Below are 21,905 nucleotides of genomic sequence, written 5' to 3'. Positions count from 1 at the left end.
TGCGCTAATATCTCATCACATAGTTCGGATAATCTTCATCTTCTTATTACACTATCCAAATTTATCAAAGGGGCTAATTTAAATTTGAAGAGATGTGGTGTGGGCTGAGCAGCAGTTTCTACCCTATTGTATACAGGTCAGAGTTCGTTTGAAATTAAAAATGCTTTTGTTTTATACCTGTTCTCTGTTCATAGCCTGAAATTCACAAAGTTATTTAGACATCTCTGTTGCCTCAATCCTATACCATATTTCGATGGAGGTTTTTTTTTCATGTATTTGGATCGATTTTTATTATCTTGAAGGAGGCCTAATTCGTTGCGAACATTCATTTCTTTGGGAGATTAATGTATCTGGTTCTGAGACAATGATAATAAACACTAGTGCATCTATGGTTTGTTACGTCAATAATGAAATCGTTTAGTTGGGAGGTTATTTCGAATGAATTCTTATCTGATTATGTTTCAGATATAATCTGGATTAGGAAATTGTAAATATTTCGTGTAACTTTGCTTTGTGTGATGGTACAAAAGACAGTTTCTGATCAGTTCTGAGAGACGTAGTCATTAAATAAATATATCTTCTAAAGACTAATTCACAAAGAATATGCTGTAATTAATTTTCGAGTTTTGAATATAGTTAAAATACACTAAGAAAACTAACTTGACATACAATACAAATCAAATGGAGACTGGGTCAATTTGAACAAAGGGTATCTCATTATTTGAATGGCTTTGACTGCTATTTTATTTAAGAACAGAGAAATCCCAAGCATAACTATAATCATTTAGCTCTTAATTTGTTGTAAATTTTAGTCACCTCATTCACTAAAACCGTCAATTATTTGTGATATTCAACTATACTGAAAATAAATTTCTTTTTTAAAATGTTTATCGTGGTGTCCAATATGTTTGTGACAGTACTTAACAAAAACAATGCGTATTACGTTTATTTTCTAAGCCAAAAGTGCGCAAGCTAATGTCGAATATGAATGTTTGCTAAGACGGACAACCTTACCTATCAGGCTTACTAAGTGACGAATTAGTATTAGCAGTCGGTCCATGGTGACGTGTACAGTATAGCTACGAAGTCTCTGGATGATTTCGACTTGAGTGTCAAAATTGCAGATATATGCTTTATGACACAAGTCTGACTGATTCCGACCATAGAATTTTGACCTAATATATCCCCCACTACTAACAGACTTCTAGTAGTAAAATGTTATACTACAAACTTTATATCAATTTATTAATTACACCTTAAGCAATCAAGTAAAGTATCATTTGCATAGGTTTGTAAATATTCTTCAGTTTGTGATTTATATCACAAGATAGGTGCTGAGTACGCCATGGCTTTTGGTATCGGTTCATGAAGACGTTGATTATTGCACTTAGCCACACTACCTGGTTGAGGTCTGCGCGATTACCTTAGCCAATGTTCAGACTGGATGACGTGTTGAAATATTTCACAACGAAGCATGCGAATTCACCATCTTCCTTACGATCTTAATTTTCTAAATTATCAAACAATTCCCTTCATACTTTTATTCCGTTAATCCACATACTCTTCTCCAGTCGTATATTCGATGACTAGTCTTCCCTATTGCCACTCACACTTTTACTGAATCCACTTTTCTGGGATTCTCCCTAACCATTGTATCTCGCTGTATTAATAGGGTTTAGTAGCTTGAGCCAATGTACACATGTTCCAATTTTTGCGTTGTGTATGACTAACACTACTGCTTTTAACGGTTGTTCAGTTAAACAAAATCAGCCACCTAAATTATTTTATAACATCTTACGAGGACTTTTACCATATCCAGATAATATCGGTCAACTGTTTTGTTTCACTGCGATATTCCTGATAAAAAGATGAAAGGATACTCTATCAATATCAGACCTTGAAAACTATGTTGATGTAACGTACGCCACGAATGATGGAGAGTCGTGTTAATTTTTACTCTAGACTGAGATTTGAATTGGTTACATGAATTTATTTCCACTAGCGTTGTCCATTCAACTTTTTACTGACTACTGTATTTCCGATTTTCAGCGATTGATTACCTAAACGACGATTCGCAAGTACACGTTGAGCACAATCTTTTTAATTGAGAGCGAGTACGGTTCATCCACCGGATGAACAACTTTCACGCTAGAATAGGAACACTGAGTGAAGAAAAGATGTCGTTTGACAAGGATACAAACTTTTACTGACTAAAGTGACTAGGATTTGTTATATGCTCTTAGCAACCATGTCTCATCCTATTAAATTGACTAGAATAAAAAAAATGTAGTAAGAGATTAAGTCACCATGAGAATCAGACTGGATAAGACATATGTCAATTTATTTAAACACATAAATATTGGTACGAGGATGCACCAAATACATATGCACACTTCATCACTCGCTTTGTATGACGGTTGGAAAACTGTCCGGTTGGTCAAACCGAAGCAGGTGGTTTTCTTAGGGGGTCACACTCGGAGCCCTTGACGTAGAGATCTAGTCCACAGAGCAGTGGAACATGCAGTCCCGTGGTAGCCGGTGACCAATAATTGGTTCCTACGCCATTTTTCCCTTAGGATCTTGGACCGCATGTACACCATTGGTATGGAATCAGGGTTCAGAGAGTGTATACACCTACGCCATTGTGATCAATTCTGAGCCATGTCACCCAGAGTCTCCGACCATTGGTTACGAGTCACGTGGACCCCAGTCAAATAGTCTGCATCTGAAAACATGGCTAAGACCAGAAGTTAGTGATTTCAAGGACTGATGCCGCATGAGTAGGGATCCCCATGCGGTGACTATGTGAGAGCTTTTCGAGAGAGAGAGAGAGAGAGCTGGCCCTCCCTACCCTCAGCCGTACCACGGCATTTGCAGTGGTCAATCACATACCTCTATTGTACTACTTAAGACCTACAATAATCTTTACTAACTCTCTTGCCACTACTTACTACGTTATTATTGGAGTCTCATTACTTGTATGGATCGCCGATCTGCTCCTGTTGGCATAGAGCCATTATGAACCAACGTCAATTCTATCTACGTAATTTACTATCATATCCCTGAATCATACTATAAATTCCTAGTCCACTTTAGGAATTCAGGGAAGGGCGAAACCTGATAAACGTTTAGTTAGATAAAAAAATTGGTCAATTACGTAATTATAACACTAACCATTAGTGTTTGTATTGTGAATTTAAGTGACACTAATTCACAGCATAATCTGTATCCTCCAAAACCAATTCAATGAAGTTATGAGGCTCATGAGTAGATGTGATCGACACGCAGGATTGACTACTTTGCTGTTGCACTACTTGCAAGAGACCAAGTTTTTAGCAATCACTGGATGCATTTTTCTAGTGAAACTGGCTAGATCTATTTGGTAGATTTAAGTAAGACACTAGATTGGGCAGTCATTAGTTTGCATAAATCTCTCATAAGTACGTCATTTATTCATGGTAATAGAACTCTTCAAAATACCTGACAGAGTTCCTGACCAGATGTGTTACTTTTATTCAGCTCCCAAGATAAGAGAATACTTCTCAGCCCTAATTGAGCTGATGGAGATGAGCGGATTCTGGAATTTTCGCCTACACGTGTGCAGTCTAAAGGTTATGTTACTCAAAGATAGTGCGTCTGTGGGTTACTGAACAGTGAGAAAGGTGACAACAATGTGTAGTAACTATTCAAAACCCTCATCAGTATAAATTTGAATAACCTAACATGTGCACGGATATAACCTATACCCTTGCAGCTATACTTGATACTCGAATATGTAATGATGATGGTACATGATGCACGGAATTCGAATGACTGTACTAATTGGACAACTAGCAATTGGAAGGACTTACAGGAAGAATCATCGTCGCCACAAATTAGTATGAAAAACAACTATGAGAATTGACCAAAACCGAATGCAGAAATGTGAATGAAAACGTGCTTCAGTAGATGTGTGGTCTACTACCGAATACATCATATTCCATGGGCAATATTACGAGCCAGTTGTTTTGATCCGTTTTTACAGAGCTCATTTTATACAGATTGAAATGCCAGAGGTTAGACCAATTAATGTGTTTTTCGCGGCCTCATAACAATCTTTCGACTCCTAACCTACGATTAAATCAGCAAGTTTCCATTCACTTTTTAGGTATGGAGCCTGTACGTTATAACCCGTGTGATCAGAATAAAGGACATCTCCAGCTATAGTGAATTGTAGTTAGAGATTACTACAGTAGGCGGAGCCATGAAAATGACAGACCTTCCAGTTCAATTATTTGAAAAGATTATTGTCGCATGTAAACAATCGTTAACGGACTACCAGACCCAGGTTTGAACATTTGGCTTGCAAGAAATGCAGCCAAGTGGTGGTTGAAAGTAGCGACCCAAAAGACTTCGCCACAAAAAGCACAGAACTTGACAGCCGCTCCCAAGCTTAACAGTGTAGCCACATTGTCTACAACCAATAAATTATAATCTTTCGGCAAACTGGGAGTCAAAAAACAGCGGTCGCGGTGCAGCTTAGTGATGACTACTTGAGTCAGCACGTTGTAGATGAATTGCATCAGTGACTGGAAACTAGTGACCTTTACAGGATGGTGATGATGAAAGATAATCATCGAACGCTGGCGGGGATAGATTGGCGCGTGTGCATACAAAAACGTTTGATAGACATCGTACTAGAAACGCAAATCAACTTTCTTGTTACGTTGAGATTACTGTGACTTTCAAGTATTGATCACAATTAATGTAGGGCAACTATATGAAACCTTAATGTGAACATATACGACTAATATAATCGAAACCCTACAGTACTTAGATGAGATAACAGGTATTTTCAGGCATGCTACTAAAACATGTCCAAACACTTGAGTTTATTTTATGCAGACAACGGATCTCAACGATACAACCAAAGCGTGAACACAGCGGATAATTATAAGCTAACCCATAAATGATTTAAAAGCCATATTACCATTAGAAATCTATTTCAAACTAACGCTTGGTAGGCTTTTTAGAGGACGCTGACTTGGCTGAACCAGGCTCAGGTATTTTAGGTGGAGCTGCAGGAGTTTTTGCAGTTGGGATTTTGGGTGGCGGTGCAACTTTCGATGCCACTTTGGGTGGTGCAGGTTTTGTTGGAACTTCCACCTTGGCAGCAGACGGCTGAGACGTCGGTGTAACTACTGGCGCTGGAACAGAAGCAGGAGCTGTCTTAGCTTCTATCTTAGGTTTAGTCTCCACTGAGGGGGTTGGCTTTTGAGCGACTGGAGTTGTGGGTTTGGCAACGGCTGCATTAAAACTCTCAATTACGGCCTTCTTTCGCTCTTCAAGTCTGTGTTGACGGTTTATTCGGGACTCTTTTTTCCTCTGACGCAGTGCTTCTGCCTGATCACTGAGTTGTTTTGCTCGGAGACGTTCTGCTTTTTTCTTGTGAATGTGATCAATGAGAACTCTTTTGTTTTTAAATTGGTTCCCTTTGCATTGTTGGTATAATAAGTGGTACCTTTAAAAAATATGATAAATAACAGGACTTACAGATGTTTATCGATTTTGTGAGCTTCTCTATACCGCTTTAGTAGACGCCTAAGAACTCTCATTCGCCTCATCCATAGGACCTTTTGAGGCATGCGTGCATCTGCTGTACCTTTCCTTTTACCCGTTCCCGAGTGACGACCTTTCCTACGTGCAATCAAGTTTTTTCTGCATCGAGAACGAGAATGGACTGTCACAGGTTTGCGAATAATCAAGTTATCCTTGAACAACTTTCTGATCATTTTACGCGAGTTGGCATTTTGAATGGTCGCAGTTTCATTAGGATCTAGCCAGATCTTCTTTTTTCCGCAACCGAATACAGCCGAGGCTAGACGCTTTTGAGCGCGTAGATTGCTGCTGTTGAAAGTTTATAAAAGTTGTACATGGATTACCTCATTCCACAGCAACGATCTCGTGAAAGCCGAAGAGTGCGCCTTAAGAGTCAGTAGAGTTGAAAAACACTGACTAAAGTTTCAATATTCGAAACATTCAAATATCCAGCTAGTAGATACAAATGAGAGTGTACAGCTTTTTAGTCTTATGTAAATATCGTGTTTTTATTTGTGCATGATTCAGAGAAGCTTAATTTTATAACTTGAAGTTAAGAGAGTTCAAAAAATAGTGTTTGATCGTAGAGACAATACATCCAGGATGTTCAAATTCATCTTTATGAGCTTGTATAGACTGAGTAACCACTTTGCTCTGTCTTCCTGTTTCGGTTTAGTCTCAGGTCCTTAGTAACTTTTCGTCTACATTAAGCTAGCTTAGAGAAAAGTTTGGTCTCTTTGTTGTCTCCCACTTTTATCAAAGAATTTTGAGTCTTCTGTCGCTTTATAGGTGAGATTTCATCCTTTCAGTATTATTATTTATTTTTATGCACAGGTTTTATTTATTTGTAACAGATAACGTACCTTCATTGTAACGGTTCCGACAAACAATCATTGTGGTAGGCAAACCTGTTGCTGCCAGGTTGAAGATAGGTCGCTGTTGCGATAAAAAGTGCACTGATCTTACTGTTGATGTCAGATAAAGGTTTAAAGAGACAGTCACAATTTCTCTGGAAAGTGTGTCACTAAACGAAATATCTTTGTACAAAAGTGTTGGTGAAGATATCGAAAACACGACTAAAGCCTCTGGACATTGAGGTGTTAGTCCGTGAGAAATAAATCTATTGTGTAACGAAGACCCCGTAAGCTTTCTTATAAACATGCCTCAAAGGTCTGGTAGACTAGTTTGAGGCATGTCTTTTTTTAGTAGCGTGTAACATACTGGGGTAGAAGAGACACTCGCAAATGAACCACTACCTCTGAAAAAGAAGTGTTACAACACCACAGTTGGTAACAAACAAGTCATCACAAGTTCTTTAAGTAGCTTTGCGTCAATAGTCTCAAAGCACTTAGAAGGGCTAAAAGCACAACTTCACTGTTGCAGCCCAAAAAGGGACGAAAGTTTAAATGAAGTTAGAGCAATACCTACAATAGTAGACTTTTGAGTTAGGTCAGTCCAATACAGTATTTTCACTCCGAAAGAACCTAAAGTGAATTTCTATCGCAACCTTTACATTACAAGCTACTACTAGTGAAGACACCTGGCATTAGAACTCATACGTTCTACATAATAATAATACAATCATTGTCTGACACTATAGAACGAATGCAATTTCTCAATTACTTGACGTTTCTACTACAAGAATACTTATCTTAGTTTCAGAGGCCATATTAGACGAAATTTAATGGAATACTGAGTAAGCGAAGGACGTCATAACAGCACAAAGTTTTTCATTGTGCAAGGTTTTCCTGCTATCGCATTTCGAAGCCAGTCAACATCAAAATCATTGAGTAAAAAGCAGGAAATTTCCAAATAGAACTAATTGTTGAAATAAAACTTGTAGCCTACTCTACAAGAGGACCGAGTATAAAAATTTATGTGACACAGAAAACCACAGTATCATTGTAATCTCCTAATCGATGCCGATGTCAGAAACGAGTGGTAGAGGAATCTAATAATAGGCCTTTTTGTGACTTTAGTAAGTTGATCACGTGTCAAAGTCACCACTCAGAATCTCGCTCTACAACCACGGTTTTTTCATAGCCTAATACCATGGACCGAGATAAATGCATATTTAATTTGAATGTTTTCCGAGCAGATAGAGTGGATTATTGATGATGGTGATTTCCGAACAAAGAATATTAAGTAGCGAATAAAGGTGGATTTAAACCCGAAGTTTTCACAGAAGCCTAATGTATCGCTCAGTGTAGTAATGGTCATGTTTACTTACATGTATTCATTGAATTTGTCATATTATGATGTATTATTTATTAAAGAACTAGATTATGTCGCGACCTTCCCTCGGCTTGTAATTTGTATTTACCACGTCCGACTTCATTACTCCGGACGTGCATTGCATAACATCTTAAGTCACAGTAAGTTTAATCACATCGTCAATTTTTTCTCCAGTAGACCGTCAGTATCACTGGAGAAATGTTTATCGTGCTGTAAACTATGTTTTTATGAGCAAGCGACCGTTATCTTTGGTCTCAAAACAATATCGTTTGTCTTCTGTTAGGTAAGTCTTACTGGTCGATAGTTCGTGTTTTGTGTTTATAGGTTTAATTATCTACATTTAACTACTTTGAGCAACATGTCTGTGCAAATGAAATAATAATTATGACGCTTGCCTAGTTTAGTATTCTTGGTTATCGTAAAATTAAGTTTAGTCGATATAATTATATGACATCTAAATATAGTTCTTGAATCATATGGTGAAGCAGACCAGTTTAGTAAGTAGAGCTGATCACTCATTAGCATACTCAAACTTCACAACTACAAATTACGTGTACATTACATCATATATAGCTCCAGGAAGCTGAAGTTGAGAGCTTAGAATTTGTACAGAACATGAGGAACCACGAGGATGTGATATTGATGTATCATATTTGTCATATTCACATCAGCCCTAACATATCGCTAATTCATTTCGTCAAGTCACACGTAATATAGTAGTGATATGGACCCCCTGTAATAACTTAGCCTTTGATAGGAACTATGGAAAAACTGTATTGACTTACATATCAGCCTGTTTTTATTGAGTATACTGAATAGAATCAGCATGTTTGCAAATAGGAAAAAGTGCGTTGGATGCTGTTGTTGTCATGTATTATTAGATAAAGTTCATTTTGAAAGCTAGCTATGGACAATCATTAAAAATGTTTTTGATGACTGGGAATTTCAGTTTATCGGACACTAACTGTACTTGTATACCTTCCCGTAAAACCTGACTCAGATGAATTTGAATGTGATAATACTTTTTCACGTGGTTTAGAAATCATTCGACTTGTTCTTTTGTAGGCTATATTATTCTTAGATCATCACGCTACCTCATATATCGGTCACACTTAACCCCAGGATAATAATCTTGACGGACACTTACCATACATACTGTTCCATACATACATATCTCGGACTTCGTTTCCTATATATCTTATATAAGGCTCCATCAATTGACATTGACGCGTCTTTATCTTTTGATTATAATGATTGAAATATATATATTCCACTGACCAGTACTCTCACGTTATAACAAAACACTTTATATTTGACATACGTTATATACTCATAGTCTCCGATTCTAGTATTAAGCCGTTTAATATGAATTCCATAGACAAAATAAGAGTAGAAGATGTTCAAAGACTCTTTACACGCCAACTGCTAGGAAGTGACTCCACTCTGAGTTACACAAGTAGATGTAAGCACTTCCCCATAGAACCTTTATGGCACAGTAGGCTAAGGAACAATCTAATATTTCTCTACAAAGCAATAAATGAACTGTCATCCCTAACCTCCCGCTCAACTATGATCCATGACCCAGCCTATAGATGAAGTAACAAAGCATTTACACTGTTTACCTTAAAACACAAAAATCAAATGCGTTGTAAGTTTTTTACAGTGCGGTATGGTTTATTGTGGAACTGTTTGTCAATATTTATTCGTAACTGTGACACTTTTCCAAATTCAAATTTCTTGCCAATTACGCAGAACCTGATTTATTATTACTATTATTATCACTATTCTAGTATTAATATTTTATTTTTTCCTCCTTTCTCAAACGTGGCAAATGTAATGCTAACATTATTGAAAATTGTGTATTATTGCATTTTTGAAGAAGTACGAAATGGTTTCTTCACAGCACTTATGTACCCATAAGATGTTTGTGAATAATAATAATAATAATAACTATTACTTGAACTCCCGCCCACCAAAGAGGCACTTTACTATGGACCGCCTAATAATAATAACATTTCTGCAAGAGCAGGTACACGTCATTTTTACAGACATGATCTACAAGTTACAACATTTACTGGTTCACAGTATCCATCCCAAGCAGGGTTGTTTAGTAAATATAATCTATAAAAGTGAATATCAGTTCATTCGTTCGGATAAACTGTGTAGTCTTCAAAATATTTTCCGAAGGGGCATCGCGTTTACGTTACACACCAGATCCAATCTCATCAAAATTGTGTTAGGATTTTGGTCGTGCTAAGTATTTATGCAACGCAAATTTTAGGTTTATAGTTGCTATAAAGTAGACTTGTGGAGCGCCTTGAGCGAACTATGACCTTGGGAAAGCGCGTTCATCGAGCTTGTTCCAGATGTCAGAAGTTACATAGTTTCACACTCAGAACAAGATTCTGAAGAGATCGAAAAAAAGAAAGAAACCGAGGAGCAGCAGGACATTTGGATATGAACATTAATCAATGTTTGACATTTAGTAGTGGAACAGACGGAGGTATGATAAATTATTAGATCAAATTCATGCTATCTCATGTCGCTAGAGTGAAATATGATCAGGGGCTCTTGACGAGACAACAATGAGTTGTGATATTTATCAAAGTGGAGTATCTAGACGGAACAAGAATATAACGAACCCCATGGTTATTAGTATAAATATAACCAAATTACAGAACACATGCTCAATGTTTTATTTTTCTGACCCACAATGAGACGAAACCGTCGTTCAGTGTTTCCAGGTTCTCTATGGTGGTTTAGCTGCAACTAACTGATGACCTCAACTATTTAAGTTACCTGACATAATTCATCAAAAAGTATACTTTGAAAGTTGGTAACCCTATTCGAATATAAGAGAAATGGGGCACCACAGTGAGAAACCAGAATTTCAAATGCTGCTTTAGCTACAGTTTGAGCACCCGTGTTTTTTACGGAAATCACCTCACACCACTATTTGTACTTATTTCCTTCGTCAGTTTCAAATAATTACCCCATAATATCAATCCTCATAATCTCGTTTTAGTAACCTGGTTTCATATTTACCAAGAGTGCATGCGGATTGTCTTTTAGGTTCCTAGTCATTTGACAAATCTCACCAGCTCTGAATTAATTCCACATGTCATACTGTTTTTTAGCCACCAACACTGTGTGATGGGCTCCATCATTTTATTTTGGCCTTCATGGCCCAATTCTTCATGAACTTCGTCCAACACACCACCGAAAATAGACTGTGGAACTACTGGCTGTCTTGAATAGCATGGTTCATAACAAAAACATGACACTCCATCTGTCGTTGTTAAGAAGTTCCAAATGTACCATAGACACCTACTTCTTCAACTCACACCCTGGATATCTTCTGAAGACAGCTGAGAGTTCTGATTTCTCAAGGCGTTTTGCAATAATGAAGTTTCCAGATTTATTGCCTGAATATGAGCCCAGTCAATATCTCCCATGATATTCGATTCTATCTTTTCCGTCGTTGGCGTGACTCACGAAGGCCAGTTTCCGTGAGGCCTAGCTGCTCTGCATGATAAGGTGTCCGCGTTCTGATGCTGTTTTCCAGACCTATGTATGAATTCGTAGTCATGATCTTGCAATCACTCTTGTCATCATGCGATTTTCCTTTCGAGACCTCTAAACTTTCGAGACCATATCAAAGCTTTATGGTCAGTTTTAATAGCAATCTTGTCCTCCAAAAATTAACGCCAGGAGTAACACACAGAGTGTGCGACTTCTGGAATCCCTTCGCGTGTTGTACGATAACTCTTTCAGCTTACGAAACATTCAGCTTCGATACGCAGTAGCTTTGTTTTTTCCGTCCGAAGAGACCTGTGACTGATAGCTCGGTCACTTGCATCGGTGTCTAAGGTGAAACGACCAGCTGTATGAGAACGGTCGCGATATGATAAGTTTGAAGTCGAACGCAGCAACCGAAAGACTTCTGGCACTTATTAATCCACTTAGAGTTGACATCCTTTCCTAGCCTGTTACGAAGCGGGGCTGCAATCTCTGTAAGTCCATTGCTAAATCTTCTATAATCATTCGTTAAACCTAGGAAGCTGCGGAGTTCACTAGCTTTTTTAGAACAACCAAGTTTCCGATTGCATCGACTCTTTCGATATCTGCGCGTATTCCTTGGTCACAAACGACGTGACCCAGGAATTCGAATTGCTTCCTCAACAGGCAACAGTTCGATGGTTGTACTTTTAAACCCAATTTCTTGAGGCGTTCTAAAACTATTCACTAATTTTCTAAATGTTCTTGAACAGCTGTTCCATGTTCTGTGACATCATCCAGATACACCATACAGGCACGTGGCTCCAACCCAGATGATGTTGTATGCATTAGTTATTGAAAAGCAGAAGGCTCATTAATTAGTCCAAACGGCATTGTTTGGAATTCATATAAACCCGATGATATGGTGAAAGCCATTCTTGTGTCGATCACCTGGATGTGTTTTAACTTTATCATTATTATTATTCACAAACAGCTCATGGGTACATAAGTATAGGTACCATTTTACAAGCTTGTCAGATAGTTACAAATTATGGACAATGGATAGGGCATCGATGCAATGTTTTAATTGACTATAGTGTAAAGTATAGGTTGCCAATCAGAGTATAGGCATTAGGAAGGGTATATGTAGGATAGTTTCTAACCAAAGTAGGCGGAAAAGTGTATAAATATATCAGTTACAGATAAAGTAAGATAACGATTGGTGAAATAATATTAATGGCAAGGCAATATAGTGTACAGAAGAGTAAAAAACTGATAAAGAACAGACAAGAAGAAACTCACATTAAATTCGTGCTAAGGCTATTTTGTTATAACCTGACCGGTTGATGGGCAACAGGTTCCATAGATGCAATACCACTGGTGGTAAGCAGTCGATTGTGAGTTCCTTTTGACTTTTTAGGGTGCTAGTGAGCGTCTCTTAGCGACGAATTACTGGTAGGTTCAGTAAGTTGCCTGTCTACTTCAGTTAAAAAATTAGGGAAGGAAAATTATTTAATGCAACTACAAAGTAGCAAAATAAGGCAGTTTAGTCCATATATGTAACTCCGCCTGTAGCTCCTCTGGTGGTTTCTGCCGGTCCCAAGCCCGGGTAAAAGAGGAGGGTTGGGCATGGGGTTAGCGACCCCATCCCGTAGAAAATCAACTCGCTAAAAAAACGCTAACCAGAAAAAATCATTCAAACCTTTCAAACTCTGCCCTGGGAGTAGAAGGAATTATTATGACGTCTCATGATGAAAGTCGAGTTCATTCGGAAGTCATGAGGCCGATGCACCTTCTTACAACCAGAGCAACAATTTTTATAGGTACATGGAATGTCCAGACAATGTGGGAGACCGGAAGAGTCTTCCAAATTGCTGCAGAAATGAGAAAATACAACCTGGAGGTGCTTGGAATCAGCGAAACACATTGGACGCAGGTTGGACAACAACGACTGTCTTCAGGAGAACTTCTGTTATACTCCGGTCATGAAGAATAAAATGCCCCATATACACAAGGAGTTGCATTGATGCTGTCCAGAAAAGCACAAAATGCACTTATAGGATGGGAATCTCATGGACCAAGGATCATCAAAGCCTCCTTCAAAACAAAGAGAGAGGGTATTACAATGAACGTCATCCAATGCTATGCGTCTATCAACGACTACGATGAAGACGCTAAAGACCAATTCTACGACGGGTTGCAGTCGATCTTCGAGAAGTGCCCAACCAAGGACCTGACAATTCTGATGGGAGATCTCAATGCCAAGGTTGGAAAGGACAACACTGGATACGAAGAAGTCATGGGACAACATGGACTGGGAGAAAGGAACGAAAATGGTGAGAGATTTGCAAACCTATGTGTTTTCAATAAACTGGTCATAGGTGGCATCATATTTCCACACAAAAACATACACAAAGCCACTTGTATTTCACCGGATCACACTACACAGAATCAAATCGACCATATCTGCATCAACAAAAAGTTCAGGAGGACGATGGAGAATGTGAGAACCAGAAGAGGAGCTGATATAGCATCCGATCATCATTTGCTGGTCGCCAAGATGAAACTAAAACTCAAGAAGCACTGGACAACGGTGCAGACAACATCACAAAAGTTTAATATGGCCTTTCTTCGAGATGCTGACAAACTCAACAAATTCAACATGGCCCTCAGCAACAGGTTCCAGGCCTTTCATGATCTACTCAATGGAGAGGGAACTACCATGGAGAGCAACTGGAAAGGTATCAAGGAGGCAATCGTTTCAACGTGTCAAGAGGTTCTGGGCCAAAAGAAGCACCATCACAAGGAATGGATCACTGTTGGTACACTGGATAAGATTGAAGCAAGTAGGAACATGAAGGGAGCAATCAATATCAGCCGAAAAAGAGCGGAAAAAGCCAAGGCACAAGCCGAATACACAGAGGTAAACAAGCAAGTGAAGAGGAGCATCAGAACCGACAAACGTAAATATGTGGAAGATTTAGCAACGATAACGGAAAAGGCTGCAAGAGGAGGAAACATGAGACAATTGTATGATACAACAAAGAAACTTGCTGGAAATTACCGTAAGCCAGAAAGACCAGTGAAAAGCAAGGAAGGCAAAGTAATCACCGACATTGAAGAACAACGCAACAGGTGGGTAGAACACTTCAAAGAACTCTTGAATCGACCAGCTCCACTGAACCCACCCAACATCGAAGCAGCACCCACAGACCTCCCAATCGATGTTGGCCCACCAACAATTGAAGAGATCAGCATGGCCATTAGACAAGTCAAGAGTGGCAAAGCAGTGGGACCAGACAATATCCCGGCAGAGGCACTGAAAGCAAATGTAGCAGCAACTGCCAAGATACTCCACATCCTCTTTAGTAAGATTTGGGATGATGAACAAGTTCCAACGGACTGGAAAAAAGGACTTCTGATCAAAATACCAAAGAAAGATGATCTTAGCAAGTGCGACAACTACAGATGCATCACTCTCCTCTCAATACCAGGAAAAGTCTTCAACAGGGTATTGTTAAACAGGATGAAGGATTCTGTGGACGCTCAACTTCGAGATCAACAATCTGGATTTCGTAGGGATAGATCGTGCACAGATCAAATCGCAACTCTACGTATCATTTTGGAACAATCAATCGAATGGAATTCATCAATCTACATCAACTTCATCGACTACGAGAAGGCAATTGATAGCGTAGACAGGACAACACTATGGAGGCTTCTCCGACACTACGGCGGGCCTGAGAAGATAGTCAATATCATACGGAACTCCTATGATGGACCAAACTGCCAAATCGTCCACGGAGGACAACTCACCGATTCATTTTAGGTAAAGACCGGTGTTAGGCAAGGTTGCCTACTCTCACCTTTTCTCCTGGTGATGGACTGGATCATGAAGACGTCAACGACTGGAGGAAAGCACGGGATACAGTGGACAGGCAGGATGCAGCTTGACGATTTAGACTTCGTGGATGATCTGGCTCTTCTATCACAAACGAAACGACAAATGCAGGAGAAAACGACCAGTGTAGCAGCAGCCTCAGCAGCAGTAGGTCTCAATATAAACGAAGGGAAAAGCAAGACTCTCCGATACAATACAACATGCACCAATCTAATTACACTTGACGGAGAAGCTTTGGAGGATGTGGAAACCTTTACATATCTGGGCAGCATCATTGATGAACACGGTGGATCAGATGCAGATGTGAGGGCGAGGATCGGCAAAGCAAGAGCAGCATACTTACAACTGAAAAACATCTGGAACTCAAAACAATTGTCAACCAACACCAAGGTTAGAATTTTCAATACAAATGTCAAGACAGTTCTACTGTATGGGGCGGAGACGTGGAGAACTACGAAAGCCATTATCCAGAAGATACAAGTGTTTATTAACAGCTGTCTACGCAAGATACTTCGGATCCGATGGCTAGACACTATCAGCAACAAGTTACTGTGGGAGACAATAAATCAGATTCCAGCAGAGGAAGAAATCAGAAGGAAGCGCTGGAAGTGGATAGGGTACATTTTGAGGAAATCACCCGATTGCGTCACAAGACAAGCCCTCACATGGAATTCTGAAGGTCAAAGAAGAGGAAGACCAAAGAACACATTACGCCGAGAAATAGAGACAGACATGAGAAGAAGGAACAAGAACTGGATAGAACTAGAAAAGAAGGCCCAGGACAGAGTGGGTTGGAGAAAGCTGGTCGTCGGCCTATGCTCCATTGGGAGTAACAGGCGAAAGAATAAGAGTTCATATATGTGGAGAGCCTATAATGCCTGTGTGGGACACTAATGTGTTCGTTTGTTCTCGATCTGTGCAAGTGAGGGACTGATCAATAAGTATCACAAACGTATGTAATTTATCTTCCATGCCTATTTCAGAGGGAAGACTGTTCCATTATAATGCGTACTTGATGAGGAAGAAGATTTTCCGAGTTTGTGATATGTATTTCTCAATTTTGACTGTGGATACTTTTTCTCGAAGGTTGCATTCATGTAAGTCTTGGGAGAGAACTATATTACATGCGGAATAAGTAAGATGTTTTAAAGTTTGAAATAGAGAATCAAATTAGACTTAAGCCTTCTTTTCCAGAGGGGTTCTATTCTTAAGATATAACATCGGTAACTGTGGTCAATGAGTGAGTCGTTCTTAAGTATTTCGCTGGCGAAAACTCGTAGTATTATTTCCACGTTAAGTATATCAGATAGGCGTAGGTTGGAAAACTAGAACGAGCAGTATTCGACGATAGGTCTTACACGGACTTTATAAAGAATGATTTTAGTTTCGTTTTGAAAGAAATTACGAAGAATGAAGCCAAGCAATCTCCACATTTGAGATGATTTAGTTGAGATATGTTCTGAGAAGTTAAGACTTTGAGTAGTGTACCCCTAGGTCAGTTAATGATGTCAGTCTGTGCAGTGTGTTCTTGTTAGGTGACAGTTTCATTTTAAGAGACGTGTCTCCAATGCATAACCAACCGCATTTCTTTGTGTTGAGCTCTGACTTCCAGCGCTTGCACCAGTTGTCTACTTTGTTGAGTTCATGTCGGATTGTTTGCATCGTACGACGTTCATCGCAAATGTCAGTTTTATAGATGACTTTTAAGTCATCAGCGTAGAGGTAGATCTTAGCCGTTGTAAGTAGTGTCTCTTTTGCCACGAGAAGAGGAGGAAGTGGGAGTACTGGCTCTATATTCATGTTCGTTTAGTTTAATGACAGTATAGTTGATGGGAGAAAGGTGGTCGAAGGTTAGTTTTGCGAGGGAAGTATTTTTAGGAGTGTTGGATAGAATTGAATGAGTTGAACGGATAGGTGGTGTATTCGAGGAGTGTTCAGATTTCGTCAAGGAGCTTTTAAGACAAGAGACAGTTATCGATGTTGAGAAAGATGTGTCACTCCCTATCAGGTCGGAGTATATAAAAGATGGTCCCAGAATAGTGGGGTTGACGTCTCCAACGTTTGGAGACCCCATAGCAGAACTGTCATGGTTGTAGCTACTAGAGCGATTCCTGGGAAAATTACCTTCTGACCTTTTCTCGGATCAGTGCTTGGGCACTGTCGAGGCATAGGTGAATGGGCATTTTGGGGTGGCTGAGTGTTTGGGCTTAGGTTGAATGGTTGTAGCTGCTTGATGTTCAGTCTTGTTCTTATGACTAATATCAGTATGCGGCGTGCTCCGTTTTTGGGAGGGGTAGGATATGGTGTTTTAGGAATTGTGCAATGGCCAACGTTGTAACTGCCACTACTACGTTCTCTGGGTTGTTTGTTTTGCAATTCATTGAAGATTCGATTCTGGATAGCAGTCCTGTCATGGGTAATTCAAAACTTTTTAAATGTTGGAATACGCCTCGGTAAAGACTGACTTTTAAGGAGGTGATTGGCTTTTGTGATACTACTAAACTGAAATAGAATGGGAAAAGGGGGGTTAGTCTGTGCTTTACGTAATCTTCTTGCTACACACTAAGATTGCGGCAATCCACATTCTTGTAGTGGAATAGTTTTTAGCAAACTTTAAGTTCGTTACTTACTTTCGCCTGTTACTCCCAATGGAGCATAGGCCGCCAACCAGCATTCTCCAACTCCGCCTGTAGCTCCTCTGGGGGTTACTGCCGGTCCCAAGCCCGGGTAAAGGAGGAGGGTTGGGCATGGGGTTAGCGACCCCATCCCGTAGAAAATCAACTCGCTAAAAAAACGCTAAAAACGATTTCAGTTCGTACTATCAGGTATATTATACACAAAGACATTGTGCATACACTAAAGTCTTATCAACACTTGTTATGCCTGAAACTAAATCGATTCCGCGGTAACGAACGAAAACCAAATGACACAATGACACGATAAGCTATTCTAATCTGTTGTCCCAGGCCCCGCTAACTAGATGAAGAAGTCCAAGGCAAGTAGGGGAATATATATGTATTCCGTAAGCAGCCGAGTACAAGCAATCAAATAAGGGAAAAAGTCAAGCGCATTTATACAGTAACAAATTGTCCTTGAGCACCATTAGTAAATAGCACACATAAAGAAACAAAGGACCAATAGCGGTTAAGATAGTTTACAGGTGGGAAATATGACGTGAAGGTAAAAGAGCGCTTTTGGCGCGAAAACAGCTAAATTCAAATTTTCAAAATAAAACTACAAGATTAGGCCATTTACCAAGTAAGTTCTGGGGATTTGACATCCCCAACACCTCCCCTTTTTAAGAAATCCGAGCTCCTCCTCCCCCACGAAATAGTGTTGGATCCTCATATACCCAATTTTCTACTAATGCGATTCTATTTATAACATGTTTCTGGCATTCAATAGGGAACCTGCTAAGATTGACTGGATGGTGAGGATCGACATTTGATGTGAGGTCAGAATTTGATTCTGCAGAAATGTAGTCATTAGACTTATTGCAAACATCACTGGCAGGTTGTGGATCACTATGAAAAACAGTGTCCAGCAAAACTGCGCTAGGTTCCGGATTTGATGCATGTAACAAATTTCCTGGACAAGCTTGGGAATCTTTGGCATTAGATTCGGTAAAAATTTCTATTGCAGAATGCGATTCGCTCGGTGTGCTGCTCGATATGATGTCTGGCACTTCGTAGGTGATTGGTGCGACCACTTCATGAGCTTTTAACATAGCATCGTGTTGATGAGAGCTGAAAGCGTCATTGATAGGACCTGCTAATTCCAGGATAGTGGAGTTTGAATCCACTACCGGGCATGTTGCTGAAACGGATAGTGATGGACAACCGGGCATGTCTTGTGATACTGCACTTTCGTTTAGGTTGCGGCTTGTTGAGGAATCATGGGGGCTGCGATCATTTGCTAGCTCTGTGTGCAATTCAGAGATTAATACATCCACTTCTGACGCATATGTGAAGCATTGATGATCCAGAAACTGTGTACGTAGTTTGACCATGAACTCCAAATGTCGGTCAAAGAGCAACTGTAAGCGGTCAGAAGGGAGCGTCATTTTTCACTTTTGTCCCCGTCGCCAATTGTTATGCCTGAAACTAAATCGATTCCGCGGTAACGAACGAAAACCAAATGACACAATGACACGATAAGCTATTCTAATCTGTTGTCCCAGGCCCCGCTAACTAGATGAAGAAGTCCAAGGCAAGTAGGGGAATATATATGTATTCCGTAAGCAGCCGAGTACAAGCAATCAAATAAGGGAAAAAGTCAAGCGCATTTATACAGTAACAAATTGTCCTTGAGCACCATTAGTAAATAGCACACATAAAGAAACAAAGGACCAATAGCGGTTAAGATAGTTTACAGGTGGGAAATATGACGTGAAGGTAAAAGAGCGCTTTTGGCGCGAAAACAGCTAAATTCAAATTTTCAAAATAAAACTACAAGATTAGGCCATTTACCAAGTAAGTTCTGGGGATTTGACATCCCCAACAACACTTCAGATGATATACGGTCAATTATTTTTTCAGTGTTTTTTATAATTTCGAGGTCAAGATTTTCTGGAACACTGAGATTATATGTTTTTTAGATGGCCTTTACATTATTGAAAGTAATGTAAATATAAAGTTTTTATTAAGTGAACAGCGACTGTTATATCCTAATATAAAAGCTGTATAAATTTCTATGGTAGGATTGGATCCAATATTTGTTAATAGCTAATATATTAATTTTGATGAACGAAAAGAAGTGAACAGCGTGAGAAATAGCGAACCCAAAGTATCACGTTTAGTCACAAGATGAGGTGTCAAATTAATGGAACCCTGTCAGAAATGAAGTGAATGAAGCTAATAAATGTTGTTAAATCAAAAGGAAAAACTAATAGGAAGACAAAATAAAACCACGTGAAAAGAAGTAACATCCTTCATAAGCGACGCTAGACAGGTGACGGACCTGGTTTGTGTAAATCACTATTAAACACATTGATATTCAGTAGGTGACACAATCAATTTTCTGAAAGATTATCATCAAAGAGACCTCTGGACCGGGCTGCAGTTTCACTGCAACGGAGGTTAACTGGCAGTTTGTTCTACATGGTTGAGTTGCGAATAAGGAAAAAATTCTGGCGTAAGTTTGGATGGGTTCTTGGAATCGCCCGAATATTTTTCTTATTGAGTAGGTTGTGTGTTGATATCATAGAGTACGAAGGCGTGGATGCCGGAAATAAGAAATACCTTCTATAAGCCTGTAGATAAAAACAAGGTTTAATTTGATATGCCTGATCCAGAGAGGTTCTAATTTGAGTCATTGACATTTTTGGTGATAATCCATGTTGTCGGAAGACCTCAGACAGCTTTAGGGAACCTTCTTTAAACCACTTAGATTTTAGCCAGATCATTATGTCTGCAATTACTGTGAACTAAAATACCATATTCAGGAGTGTGTAAGATACATTTTTTGCGTAATAACAACCTCTATTCGATGTTATTGAAGTTTATCATTATGAATCCAATGAACTTTCTAGCTTTAGATACTTGAAATGCAATCTGCTAAGAAAGGTTTCTACATTCTTAATACAAGTCACGAACAGTATTGAAGGTTTTAGTGTAGTTTATGTGCAGTCAGATTTAGGTTAAGGTGGTGGCCACTGTGAGTAAATCCACTTTTTCAACATTAAACGACGGATTCTACGAAACAGTCCATTCGTACAACATGCTTATTTCTTCTTATATTGCCACAGAAATCTAGATTTTTTATAGCTGAAGAAGATGAATAAACCGATTTTGAGTCATGGACAAAAAGGAAAGGTTTACCGTTTTGATAGAAGGAACACGTCGTCGGTAAAAAGGAGAAAGATTTGTGAGCCAATCACGCCCCCTTGTAAAACTTCACTTCCAATCACCATATACTAAGTCAAGTGTTGAAAACCATTTTGAACCGGCCTGCACATACAAAGTAGCGTTTATTCGAAGCAATGGAAAAAATAGCGTTTTGTGACCTCGCTCAGTTTACGATGATCGATGTATAATTAAAGGTTTTGTTCTTCATTTTTTACTAAAACCGTTGGGGCTGCCAAAGGTTATGTGGACGGTGTGATTATATTAAGAACTAACATCTCGGAGTATATCGTTGTGGGGTTCTTTAAACTGTACAGGTACATGACGAAGGAGTTAACAATATGGTTTTACATTTTCAGTATCGATTTGATGAACCGCAACCTTCGTGAGTCCCATATTTATTGATTTCCAAGCAAATATTCATAAGGTGTTTCGTGGAGATTTAGTATTTTTCATAGTTGAAAGCATGAGTCAATTGAAGCTAGACCACCATGGAAAACCTGGAAACACTGGACGGCCGTTTCGTCCTATTATGGGATTCCTCAGCAGTGCGCATCCACGAACCCGCTCTCGCGAGTTTCGAACCCAGGACCTACCAGTCTCGAGCCGAAGCCCTTAACCGATAGACCACTAAGCTGGCATCCAACGGTGTTAATGTCTAACTTCAACTGATACACGAAGTTGGGCAACCATTCACCAATTGTCTTCAGTGAGTTCCTATCTCACAACAGACGTGGTTTTGAACTCCCCACAAAACCCCTTCTGATAGTTAATATAATCATATGCTCACTAGTGACTTCGAGAAGTATATCTAGGAGCTCTAGTGAGAAGCAGTGACCAGTGGAGTTCAA

At 39.3% G+C, this 21,905-nt stretch overlaps 2 protein-coding genes across 2 annotated transcripts in view; both read right to left on the bottom strand.

Annotated features, from left to right (window-relative positions):
• Smp_171570 (60S ribosomal protein L19, putative) overlaps positions 1-5,926 on the bottom strand; it is a gene marked incomplete at its 5' end in the record, with an annotated part of 20,661 nt that extends 14,735 nt beyond the window's left edge. The window contains 3 exons of the mRNA XM_018791513.1: positions 4,995-5,500; positions 5,533-5,886; positions 5,922-5,926. Of these exons, the coding sequence (XP_018645321.1) occupies positions 4,995-5,500; positions 5,533-5,886; positions 5,922-5,926 (865 nt within the window). The remainder of the gene's footprint in view (positions 1-4,994; positions 5,501-5,532; positions 5,887-5,921) is intronic.
• Positions 5,927-18,509: 12,583 nt separating this feature from the next.
• Smp_201900 (unnamed protein product) lies at positions 18,510-19,274 on the bottom strand (the record flags this gene model as incomplete). The annotated part of the gene is made up of 1 exon (XM_018791512.1): positions 18,510-19,274. The coding sequence occupies one exon, from the start codon at positions 19,272-19,274 to the stop codon at positions 18,510-18,512; it is 765 nt and encodes a 254-aa protein (XP_018645320.1).
• Between the last annotated feature and the right edge of the window lie 2,631 nt (positions 19,275-21,905).

This window comes from Schistosoma mansoni (genome assembly GCF_000237925.1).
Source record: "Schistosoma mansoni, WGS project CABG00000000 data, chromosome 2 unplaced supercontig 0193, strain Puerto Rico, whole genome shotgun sequence".
Taxonomy (NCBI): Eukaryota; Metazoa; Platyhelminthes; class Trematoda; order Strigeidida; family Schistosomatidae; genus Schistosoma; species Schistosoma mansoni.
The sequence above is the reverse complement of the archived record's forward strand: the minus strand, read 5'-3'. Positions and strand labels throughout refer to the sequence as shown.